General features: G+C 37.6%; 1 protein-coding gene across 1 annotated transcript in view; it reads right to left on the reverse strand.

Annotated features, from left to right (window-relative positions):
- Positions 1–12,663, reverse strand: part of clybl (citrate lyase beta like) — a 73,604-nt gene that overhangs the window by 34,348 nt on the left and 26,593 nt on the right. Inside the window, exon 2 of the mRNA XM_065251772.2 lies at positions 4,635–4,845. Coding sequence (XP_065107844.1) covers positions 4,635–4,845 — 211 coding nt within the window. The remainder of the gene's footprint in view (positions 1–4,634; positions 4,846–12,663) is intronic.

The raw sequence follows: 12,663 nt of genomic DNA on the forward strand, positions 1-12,663 counted from the left end.
GATGAATGCACATTTATATATTGATTCAATAGATTTATAGCATTTTGAAAAAAAAACTTGGATTTTCATTTATTGCATTTTGTGGAAAAAATTATCAGTTTTTATAATAAATCTTTAAAAATCAAATTATGGATTTGAATTTTTAACGTTTTCATAACCTAAAGAAGCTATGTGAAAGTTTGTATGAGAAAATAGTGGTTTTTATCTTGTCACTTTCTTGGTATAGAAAATACGTTTTTACCGAAATTAGTCAAAATGGATTTATTGCGTTTTGGAACCAAACTCTATTAAATAATGAATTATATTTTAGTTTTTCACCATAGCCTTTTGTATGTCTTCAGGACACGTAAAATATATGGCATAAGTCGAGTGGAGTTATTCACTTAACACCTTTGGGGTGCTTTGAAGCTTGAACCACTTCCATAGTAACCAGAAAAACCAAAAACAAATTTCATTTGCAATTGGGTTCTAAAGAACAAAGAAAGCCATTGGGGATCAAATGGCATGAGAGTAAATCATGACAACATTTTCATTTTCAGGTGAATCATCCCTTAAAAACTTAAATAAAAAAAATTATTAAGGACTTAAGGCTGGGCCGAACCAGCAAACCTGTTGCTTAGCAAGTTGTTCTTGCAACTGCTCTGCTCAGCAAAGGTGCAAGAGTTTACAGAAATAGTGAGAGCATAAAAATAAGGGAGAGATTAAGCAAGAAGAGGTTTAAAAAAAGAGAGAGGGCAGGGATAACTGTCATGATTCCAAGCATCAGCCATCACCACCCGCAGATGAGTGCATCAGATAACAGAGGCCGATGCTTGTGACACTACACCACCAAATCAAAATCACCAAGGGCACACACAGACATACAGCCTCAGTGGGCCCGTTAGCGGGGGGATTTATTCTCTACATACGATGTCGGGCGGCTTCGGGAGCTCAAGAGTTGATCACAGAGAAACCGAAAACAACATCCGTCCACTTTCACACTTCAGTGGAAGAGGTGCCCCCCCTCCGACAGGGCTGCGTAGTCTTGCCATCTGGAGAATAAATCGAGTGTGAAGTACAGTATAGTTTGGGACCAAGCTCCGTGGCGGCAGCTCAGCAGTCAGTTCATTAGTTTCAAACTTCTAGGGATTGGAGCTGGGGGGGGCAGAGCGGAGTGAGACTGCCGCGGAGAGAAAGGGAAGGCGGGCGGTAAAGGGTTGGGAGGGTTGAGCCGCCGGGTGGAATGCCCCAAACTGAGCCGCCGTCTATAGGGCATCTATGCCACAAAACACACAAATAAACAAACTTGCCCCCAGAGCGAGAAAAAGACAGGTGTAGCTGTCAGCCCAGCCAGAGGGAGAGAAAGTGGACTTTCAACCCCTTCTTATCAGTAAGGAGTGATGTTTTTTAAATAATAATAGTATGAGAGTGGTGGTTAGCAGTTACTGGGTAGTCTGAACTGTCTGCACCCAGTGGGTGGGGCTGGCACTGGTTTGCCAAGGGACAACAATGCTTGTGGCAAACAGACGGTTACTATAATATAAGCAAGTATTTACCAACACTTTAAGTCTGTTGAGTACCCTCACTTTTCACACCAGACAAAATACACAAAAACTTTTAAATGCACAAAACGCAAGTTTAGCATTACAGTGATTTTACCACGGGTCAATTTTTTATATGATAAAAGAAAAGTTAGCTTTGTTCCGAGTTGCTTCACTAGTACAGCCTACATACTACTTTTTAAAGCAGCATCCTAACCACCACGCAACCTCATACGTGATTTGGAAAGCTCTGCATGAGTCACAACCCTCACTTATTTCCTATCTTTTCCATTCTCTTCTTAAAAAAGTGGCTTTCAAATTTAGATTAAACAGCAAGAAAATACAAGTCTAACATTTTTTTTATTCCGAAGATGTATGATTACAGGAGTATCTCAGAAACCTGTTGGTTATATCATCTCATGTAAGTAACTCTTAATCATAAAAGTTATTTACAGATCCTCTCCTATTCCATCTTCTACACAGGTCCATACAAAAGAAACCTAGCTACAGGAGAAGTGTCATTTAGTAGGGCAGAAAATAAAATATCTATCTATAGGTATACACAAACCCCCATGGATTTCCAATTGCCAGAATGGGGAAAACAGCTGAGAGTGTGGGAAGTGAAAGAGCGAGTGCAGAGGAGCGAAGTGTTTTATTATTGAGTTAATAACTCATTTTTACATTACGCAGTTGCGCTCTAGCAAATAAATAATGGATCGCAGCTTTCCTCGTTCTATGCCAGGCTCTTTAAAGCTGACATATGGTCTTTAAAATTGACTGCGTCTTGTACGGATTGTAAGCGCTTGCGGCCCTAACAGATTTACACCGTTGAAAAACTAAACAGCAATGGGATTATATTCGCAAAGTACAATGTTATTTTTCCAGAGTGAGTTATTAGCATTTTTATCTGAAAGACTAAAACGCAGTTTATTTTATCAATCCTGACAGGGACATGAGCTAACAAAGAGAAAACGTTCAGCTTAGATAGGAACACTCGGTTATTTTCCCCTTACAGATCACTTAACATTGATATAATCCCATACAGACAGCATCCTTCTTAAAATCTTAATTTCTCTTTAGTGCTATAAAGTAATGGTTGCTTTTACAAGACCTGCAAGACATGTATGCTGATCTGCTTAAGTTAAAGGAATAGTCTACTCTTTTGCCATATTAAACTATGTTATTACCTCAACCTAGACGAATGAATACATACCTATCTTTTTTCAATGCGTGATCTGTACAGCGCGTTATGAATGTGTTAGCATTTAGCCTAGCCCCATTCATTCCTATGGTACCAAAAAAAAGTTTTATTTTGTGGCACCATACTTACTGGTATAACTCCTCATCTAACAGTCTTTAAATAGGGAAAACACGGAAGTGTTTGGTGGCTTCCCTGTTTGGTACCATAGGAATGAATGGGGCTAGGCTAAATGCTAACACATTCACGACGCGCTGTACAGTGCACGCATTGAAAAAAGATAGATATTTATTAATTCGTTATGTTGAGGTAATAACATAGTTTAATATGGCAAAAGGGTAGACTATTCCTTTAAAGGGATAGTTCACACAAAAATGAAAATAATGTCATTAATGACTCATCCTCATGTCATTCCAAACTCGTAAGACCGTCTTCGGAACACAGTTTAAGATGTTTTATATTTAGTCCGAGAGCTTGTTGACCCTTCATTGAAAATCTATGTACGGTTTACTGTCCATGTCCAGAAAGGTAATAAAAACATCATCAAAGTAGTCCATGTGACATCAGTGGGTCAGTTAGAATGTGTTGAAGCAACAAAAATACATTTTGGTCCAAAGTACAAAAATTACAACTTTATTCAGCATTGTCTTCTCTTCCGCGTCTTTTGTGAAGTGCATGCGCGAGACTAAAGTGACTTGACTGAGGTGATGCGGATGACATGTTATCCTCAGACATGTTTGCAAAGTTTTTTTTTCAAACTTACAGCGTGCATCTCCCTCAGACTGTAAACGAAGCCCGAAGTCATAAAAAAACCAGCTGGGGCGCACCAGATAACACGTCAGCCTCGCCATACGTCATCCGCGTCACTGCAGTCACGTCACTTTAGTCTCGCGCATGCACTTCACAACAGACGCGGAAGAGAAGACAATGCTGAATAAAGTCGTCATTTTTGGTATTTTTGAACCAAAATGTGTTTTCGATGCTTCAACACATTCTAACTGACCCACTGATGTCACATGGACTACTTTGATGACAGTATACCGTACGTAGATTTTCAATGAAGGGTCAACAAGCTCTCGGACTAAATATAAAACATCTTAAAAAAATTCCGAAGATGAACGGAGGTCTTAAGAGTTTGGAATGACATATGGGTGAGTCATTAATCTATCCCTTTTGCCATTTTCAGAGAGCTTTGTACAGAAAGGAATATTCAATGCTTTGTACATAAAAAAGAAAGAACCAGAACATCACTTAAATACGGATTAATTTGTAACCAAGGCACTGAAACTAAACAAAAAACACGAGAGCATTCATCTAGTCATTTCTTTGGCTTTACCAGATACTTAATGTTTCTTTTTGAAACCTTTCCCCCACTTAGCAGTGATAAAGAAATTAGTGGGTGTTACCAAACATTGGGTCTCTGTCACCTTTTCCTCAGAGGTCATAGTTTAGGCTGTCTGTCAAACTCTCTTTTTCCCACTCGAGCAGGAATAGCCTCTGGCCATATCAATCATCTTTATTAACATGACTTAAAACCTTTGTTAGCCACTGGTTCTCCTTTAGCTCCTGCACCAATCACAATTTCACGGAGAGGGGTAAACAGGGCCAATTGGCTGGCTGTGTGGGCGGGTCGAGAATGCTTTTAACCTGCAGCATCTGCTGACTTCCTGCTGTTTGCTCAGTGTGAAGTGGGCACCTTGTTTCAAGGGAATGTGATAGGGGGGCATTTTTGCCTTTATCGGCACATAATGGGACGGAAATGTGCTTGTTTTAAGCAATGCTCTTAGGTAGCTTTCTTTGGAGTGATTAAGGATCAGCACCTGGCTAAAGGAGAGCTTTAAATGATGAGGATTTTGCGTTTACATCTCACAGCGTCAGGTGCCGCACAAAGAATGGGAGATTGAGGCGGTCGATACCTTCTTATTGAGGGCGACCCCGTCCTCGCAGTCGAAAACGGCACAGTCCACGTCCAGCGCTGTCAGCTTCCGCAGTTTTCTCTCATCGTTGCCCGGTACATAGAGCACGGCACGGCGGGGTACGTACTTCAAAGAGGTGCCAGGAGTATGGTGGGCACGTTGAGAACAATGACACCAGGGCACAGCAGCCAAGAGTCTCCGACTGATCCCCCTGAGAATATTCACATGTACACACAAAAATTAAATTTCAATTCAAACATATTTAATATGCCTGTAGCTTAAGGGGATCGTTCATCCAAAATGAAAAAGCTGTCATTGTTTACTCAGTTTCTTTATTCTGTTGAACACAAAAGAACATATTTTGATAAATGATGGTAAGCACACAGTTGATGGTACCAAATCACTTTCAAAGTATTTGTTATTCCTACTCTGGAGAGTCAGTGGATACCATCAAACGCATACTTACCATCATTTATCAAAATATCTTTTTTTTTATTCAACAGAATAAAGAAACTCATACAGGTTTAGGACAACATAAGGGTGAACTATACATTTAATTGGTAAAGCATCATGTTAACAGTGCAAAGGTGATATGTTTGATTTCCAATTGATACCACATTCATACAGCACTTTGATCCCAGAAAATGTCCCATAAATGTTCTGGGATCGCTCCCATAAAGAGGACCTGGTACTACAGATTGGTTTTACAGAAAGAGTTACATTTACAGGGGTGTGCCGTAGTGAGGATGCGCATGTCATCGCAACAAGAAGTTATGGTTCAGCTCTTTAAAACAGGGAATTTAAATGCAGATTTACATTCACGATGAGAAATCTCTGCAAACTGGACTGAAGCAGAGATCAGGTAGCTCATCAAATATCCACTCTGATCATCTACTAGCATACAAGAACAGCACATTACGTGCTCCTTTATGATCTTATCATAAGCAAAAATGCACGTGTGTGGTTTCTCTCAAGAGAGAAATCACAGATACCGTATTTTCCGCCTATAAGTCTAACTTTTTTCATAGTTTGTCTGGTCCTGTGGCTTCTAGTCAGGGCGACTTAAAAGTCAGTATGAATTAATTTTGACATATATGAACCAATAGACAACATTACCATCTACAGCCGCGAGAGTCAGCTATGCTGCTCCTGTATTTATATAATTCAATGGATTTAGTGATGGGGAATGACAAGCCTGCGAACTTGATGATCATTGGCTTGTTCTGTTAATTTAGCCTATTCAGCTTTCCAGGTACTGTATGTCCAGTATGCTATTGTGTATCATGTAAATAACTGATAATGTTACGTTAACGTAAGGACATCTATTCAGCCTGCTGTTCTGTGTGCTATTGTTTAGTGGAATAACTTGCCTTTTCAGATTAAATGTCTGTTCTTCGTCTTGGATTTTGTAAAATAATTTTCTTAATAAATGTGATGTGTAGTCCATTGCGACTACTATATGTTTTTCGTCTCCATGACTTCATTTTTGATTGATGCGATTTATACTCCGGAGCAAGTTATAGTCCAGAAAATACTGTAATATGCAAACTTTAGACTTGCTAAAAAAACCTACCAAGTGCAGGACTTTAAACACATCACGTATCTTTACGGAATCTTTTCTGATTCCAGAAAATCATTGGCAGTGTGAAGAAACCAAAAAATCCAATGATCCAGGACAAATCCCAGACGCATTTTCTGTGTATTTTCCATAATGTCTGTTTGAAAAGGGCTATATTTATAAAATGTGTAAATTAAATGCACTTTAAGTCACTTTGGGTGTGCACAGAACGCATAAATGTAAATTTCAAGCAATATTACTTGTAATTACCTTCGTGTTTACCGAAAGTTTTTAAAGAGCTTTATTATGACAACAAAGCACCTAATCTTAGGACTTAGACTGAATTTCAATTTCCAAATCTTTACAAACTGACAGTTTGTTTTCTTTTCTGCGTCCTAATAGATAAGCACTGTTGACCTGAGGCTCTTATCTTTGACAACATCAGAGCGACCGCTTCTTCTCTAATGCTAATTTACAAAGGATCAGCAAGCACAGCTGAACAAAAATCTATTTAGGCCAAGCCACTACGATTTGAAAGAGACTCAGAGAGATTACAAACCTCACTACAACAATCAAAAGTTTAGACAAGATCGCAAATCTGTGTGCTACTTTGGTAAATGACTTCTATTAACATCTATATAAACAGCTGTCGGAGAGACCCAAAATATCTGTTTCTCAACATCAGTGGGCTTGTAGAGGGCCTCATTTATGGCTTCATTTTCTTCAAGCACATCTTATCACATACACTAATAATCTGGCTGTTCAAACAATTAGCTTTAATAAATGCAGCAAATAATTGGAATCACACACAACTAATTACCTCCGACAACCGTCTTCGCTTGTCGAATTTTTGCCACTGCTCATAAAGAGATCGTATGTATTGACTGTATCCCTGTCCTCCTTGAAATAAAGAAGGGGGTAGGGAGTGATTTTGGGGTGGTGGGGGTTTAAGAATCCTCTTTGGGTCTTTGTTGTCAAAAGAAGCTAAAGTCACATCAATAGCCACTTAATCCCATCTTTCATGCTTACAATTGCCCTCAAGAACCAAGCAGGCATATTCTTCACTGAGATGATGTAGCTACACCAGGCTATTAAAAGCAATTCAGATATGGCTGTGAGTACTATACAGGCCTAAGTACACAGACTCTCAGTAGGGATTCTCAATACTATAGTGTTCAGATTTGGTGTGACACTTAACAAGAGTTCCTTCCAAAAAGGAAATGCAAATAAATATAATAAAAAGTATATTCAGCACTCACAGCAAAGCCAAAGAAGAACCATTTTCACCTTTTCATAGTCTGAAGAACCTTTATGCAAGAGAAAGGTTCAGTGGATGGATGAAGAGAGAAAGAAGATAGGAACTTAACATTACGCAATATCTCAAACCTTGCAATGGATTGGTAATGAAGAACCCAAACGGTGAAATTGGAAATTAAAATTGTGAAGGCGATATTTGGGCATTATGCACGTGTAGGGGGTTGACAAGAATGAGTATAAAGCAAAAAGGAGATGGAGGTTTCAAATTAAATCTTCTAAATTCGATGCATTGTGCTGCAGGGTGAAATGTTAAAAAGGCATTTTAAGTGGGCACTTGAAAAAGAAATAAATTATCTTGTAAGTAGGAGGCTTACAAAATGATAGCACATGTAATTAAAGAACAGATTTCATAAAAGAGAAGAAAAACATAAAAAATCACCATGGGGAAGTGGAGTTGCCTTGATGGATCTTTATCAGAGAGAGAAAGAAAGGGACAGCGGATCGCTTGACGGAGGTATAAGAAGTCTAATAGAGAGACACCATTCAGTGCTACTCTATCTATGCCTTTTCAAAACACAGTAGGGGTCTCACTTAGCATCAACCTGGCTGCCACAGGGGAAAAGAGTGAAGTTTGCTGTGTTTAGTTGTCACTGTCGTTTTTGGGTCAGTGACACAACATGCATATTTTGTATCTGGGGGCATTATGTACTATAAAAAGAACTGATACATTTATGACATGCGTCACTTTATTCTATAAAAAACCTATTTAGTTTAAATACATTTACAGTATAATAATAAATACAACTTTTTTTATCTTGAACTTTTAAAATGGCAGGACAACTGTCCATACAAATTAGCAGTTAAAGACAAATGTTAAAAATTGTGTTTAAATTATAAAAAAAAATACAAAAGGATACTGCACTGTTTTATTTTTGAAACCTTACCTATAAAGAAATTTCACAAATATCAGTTGCTTGGATGTTCAGATAATTGATGTTATCAAATGTCAAGGTAGCACAACCTCGATTATGGGCATTTTATTAAGAGGTTAACGTATATACAGTAAACATAATATAAATCACATCATACAGTGAACCTACAATGAAAAAAATTGTTCATTCAATTTACTCAATTTTTTAAGGAAAGTGGTCGCAATCAATTTATTTAAGCTACATTTAAACAAAAAACAAAACAAAAAACGTTTAATGAAGCTTAAATAAACTGATTGCAACCACTTACCTTAAAAAAAAAATGTAGTAAATTGAATGAATATTTTTTTTCAGTGTAAGGTGGTCTTTGTGGCTAATTGAAAAGTTTGTAGATTTCTGTAGATTAGGTTTGTAACTTTTTGTAGGTTTGTAGAAAAAAAACAATAGTTACTTTAATGTAAGGTCTAAGCTGGTACACTTTCTGTGTGAGGTGATACAACCAGTGTAAAACTAGAAAAAAAATGCTATTTTATCAAACACATTTTATTGTATTTAAAAAGTACATTCAGGTCAGGTGGTGCAACAAGAAAAGAGAAGAAGAGTGCTACCAATGGAATAAAAAACATTAAGCTAAATTATTTATAAATTCAATTTTAGATTTTAAAATAATTTAGTTTAAAATGTACGTTTTTATAAATGCAAGCTAAGGTTCTCTAGTAGTGCTGGCCAAAGATTAATCGCGATTAATCGCATACAACATAAAAGTGATTTTTTGCACATATGAGTGTGTGCTGTGTATATATATATATATATATATATATATATATATATATATATATATACATATATACACACTCATATAAATACACACATTCATGTATGTATTTAAAAAACATTTACATGTGTGTGTATATGTATATATTTATTTATTTATTTTGTTAGATATTATATATAAACAAAAAAATATATATAAATAAAAAATGTTCTGAAATGTATATATGTATGTGTCTGCGTTTTAATATACATAATTATTACACACAGCACAGACACATATATTATGCAAAAATGCACTTTTATACTTTTATTGTGTATTCGATTAATCGCGATTAATCTTTGCCCAGCACTATTGTTCTTAAATTTATAGTTCTCAAACATTCAACGGTGGCGGACCCGAACGCCGAGTCGATGGGGTTTACCGACAGTGTCGGACCCGAACGGCCCAGCAAATGTTAGTTTTATGGTGAAGTTGTTTCATACATTTAAACAATTTTTTAGGGTTATAATTTCAAGTGCCACTGTCAAAAATAAACAAACAATGAGCATGGCACAGGGAGCACATTAAAACTTATCTGGCAAATGATTGGTTGTACCACCTGACATTTTCTGAAACGGGATATCAAAAATACTGTGAAAAGAAAAGATCAAAATGTATTGAAATATTGTTCAATAAACACCTGTCTAAACACATTGTTCTAAGACCTGAGCTTTGGTTTGGCATGCCATTTGTTTAAAAATATGTTTTTAGCAGCTTGGTTTGACATTGACCCGTTTATGTTCAAATGAAATAGAGGAGGGAAAGGTCTTTGGTGTTTTCAAAAGCACAGGGTAACCCTCACACGAAAGCGCGTGCTGTGGTCGACTGTGATGCTGTGTGTACGTCAGGGGAGGCCTCTGCCTGTGTGTTCCTCAGCTGTATACATGCACATGACCATGTCATCAGGCTTTTTAATAACAAGAGATCTCATCCAAGCTGCATGAAGACAGATGTATCGGATGATCATGACACAAACAAGAAAAATATTTCATCTCCCACACTCTTTCTGACCCATGCATACTTTAGGTATCTAAGTTAGGGGTTTGAAAAAATAAACAAATGCTAAAAACATATTGAATGCTGTTAGAATGGTTTGCTGGGATTAGCTGGTTTAAGCTGCTCTTCCAGTCTGGCCATGTTGGTGCTAGGTTGGTTTAGCAGGTGTCTTAGGCTGATCAGCTGTAATGCTGCCAGAACACCAATAGAGAGACCAGCCTTACCAGCACAGAGTATTAAAATTCACTCTGACTTGGGAATTTAATTCTCAGGTGAAAGAATTGATTGACAGAGTCCAGCCAAAAAAATGTGTTATACGAATAGTGTTCTTATTCACACAGAAACTTAGATATGTTTCAACACCACAGGCATGTCAGGCAGAAAAAGACAATGTGTGTCCTTTTTAATGAAACACCTATAAACCGAAACGTTTTCAAAGTTTACAATATAGCACTTTTAAGTTATAATAATTCTAATGCCCAAGCACCACAAAGCTAATTAGTATTAGCTTATGCAGTAGCTTGCACTTTTGGCTTACTCAGCCATGAAAGTCTTAAAACTTTGTGGCACACCACTCGTACATTATAAACCAACCAGAAATCCACGTAACAATGGCTAATGAGATTTTTATACCAACATTTACCATGGCAATTCATTCACTGCAGGAAAATGAGCTTATCTCCCAGTGATTTATTTGATTAGATGATTTGGCCATTTTTCCTTTGGATCCGCACTCAGCTAGGAAAACCCAGAAATTAATAAGCGCAGTGGTAACTCAAGTGGCCAATATTACGTGAAGAATAAATCATATAAAAGCAACACAGACCATGAGCAATAAAAACAAGAAGCAATAAATGTTATTACAGCACTACGGCAGCTCGGGAACCATTCGAGGAGCGCCGTCCTTCCCAACCAGATACAGTGCTTCCGAGATACGCAATCTGGAGCGTTTTATTGAAACATCTGTCCTGGATTTTTCCTTGTCATTAAACTATGATATATATTTTATAAGTTCAGCAATCCCTGATGCAGACAACATTTCTCCAGTCCTTATTTTTTGGACTTTAAAGGCTATGATAACACAAGGCAGTTGGTGGATTTACTGGTGAGAGTTCTGAGGTTTTCTGCTCTTTGCGGTTTTTATATGCTTCAACACAGGCCTGGTCCTCATTATATGCGAGTCTGGTTTCCTTATATCAGAGGGGAGAGAGAATACAGAAACCTCCGGTGGAGACGCTGATAATACTCTGATTTGCATCTACTACCTAAACAGCGCTATTGCTTCTGTAATGCAGATCTAAACGCATTAGGAATGAACTATGACCATTAACATTTCTCAGATCTTCTTATGTAATGTAAAGTGTTTTTCTTCTAAATTTAAGATGATACTGCAAGAAGAAGATGAGGGTATGTATGGGGACATATGCCCTCAGTTTCAAAATGCCAACTGGAAAACACGATTTAAGGATGGAATGAAACATCTGCATACAGTAAGTAGCTATTATAGTTTTCCTAATGATACTGTATACCAAACAACTTTAAATGCAATCTTTTAACCGCCCACTGAGTTCTCCTAAGATAAAAATGTGTTGGTGACATTTTGAATATTATGTGTATTATACAACTTTAGATTAAAAGTGCATTTTATGATCAAACCAAAAGACCATCTTTTTATCTTGCCTTGCATCGACAAAACAAACAATAGGCCAACTTGAAAATCAAATAATAATAACTGCAGTTCCAAATGAACAAAATTACACTTCATTTTAGCCATCTGCTAAAGCATTACATTTCAGCCTTTAAATTTCTCTGTTTCATGTATTCATGAACAGCCCTCGATACGGAAGCATGGATAAATATGTTGTCCAATTTAACCCCCCACCTTCCCGTCTCGTGAAAGCACTGTCAACTGCATTCCTCTCAATATGCAGATTTTACAATTATTTCCAGCGCCTGGCAGCAACAGCAGTAGCTGTGTCTAAAATGCACAAAATTAAAGATCGGTGTTTCTACTCTACGATAATCAGCATCTTTTTAATATGCAAACTATTTTCAGGATCTGTCGCGTTCAGGCTTTTAAATTAAATTTAAAAATTGGGGGGGTAAAAGGACGAAACAGAAGGCGGGGGAAACAACGACATACAAATCAATGCCATGTTGCATAAACATGAAACGGCGGAAAAATAAACGGTCAAGGAGCCATCAATATTTATCCCATCTTCAGGCCTTGTCTTCCCCTCCCGCCACTTCTTGGCACCAGGCTAAAACAATCCCAATGAAAGCTGCTTCTCAGCATGGGATCGGCCTTGTTTACCAGTCTAAAGATACGAGGGCCAGTGCTAAAAATGTGGCCAAATTAACCATAGGGTCCATAGGGCGAAGTAAAACGTTCTTCTCTCCTCTGCTTTTCCACCCCTCCCTCTTTTTTCAGCTTGTCCCTTAAGGGGCCGTCAGACATATCTGATCCTCTCGTAA

The sequence above is a fragment of the Paramisgurnus dabryanus genome, chromosome 15 (assembly GCF_030506205.2).
Source record: "Paramisgurnus dabryanus chromosome 15, PD_genome_1.1, whole genome shotgun sequence".
In the NCBI taxonomy this organism is placed as follows: domain Eukaryota; kingdom Metazoa; phylum Chordata; class Actinopteri; order Cypriniformes; family Cobitidae; genus Paramisgurnus; species Paramisgurnus dabryanus.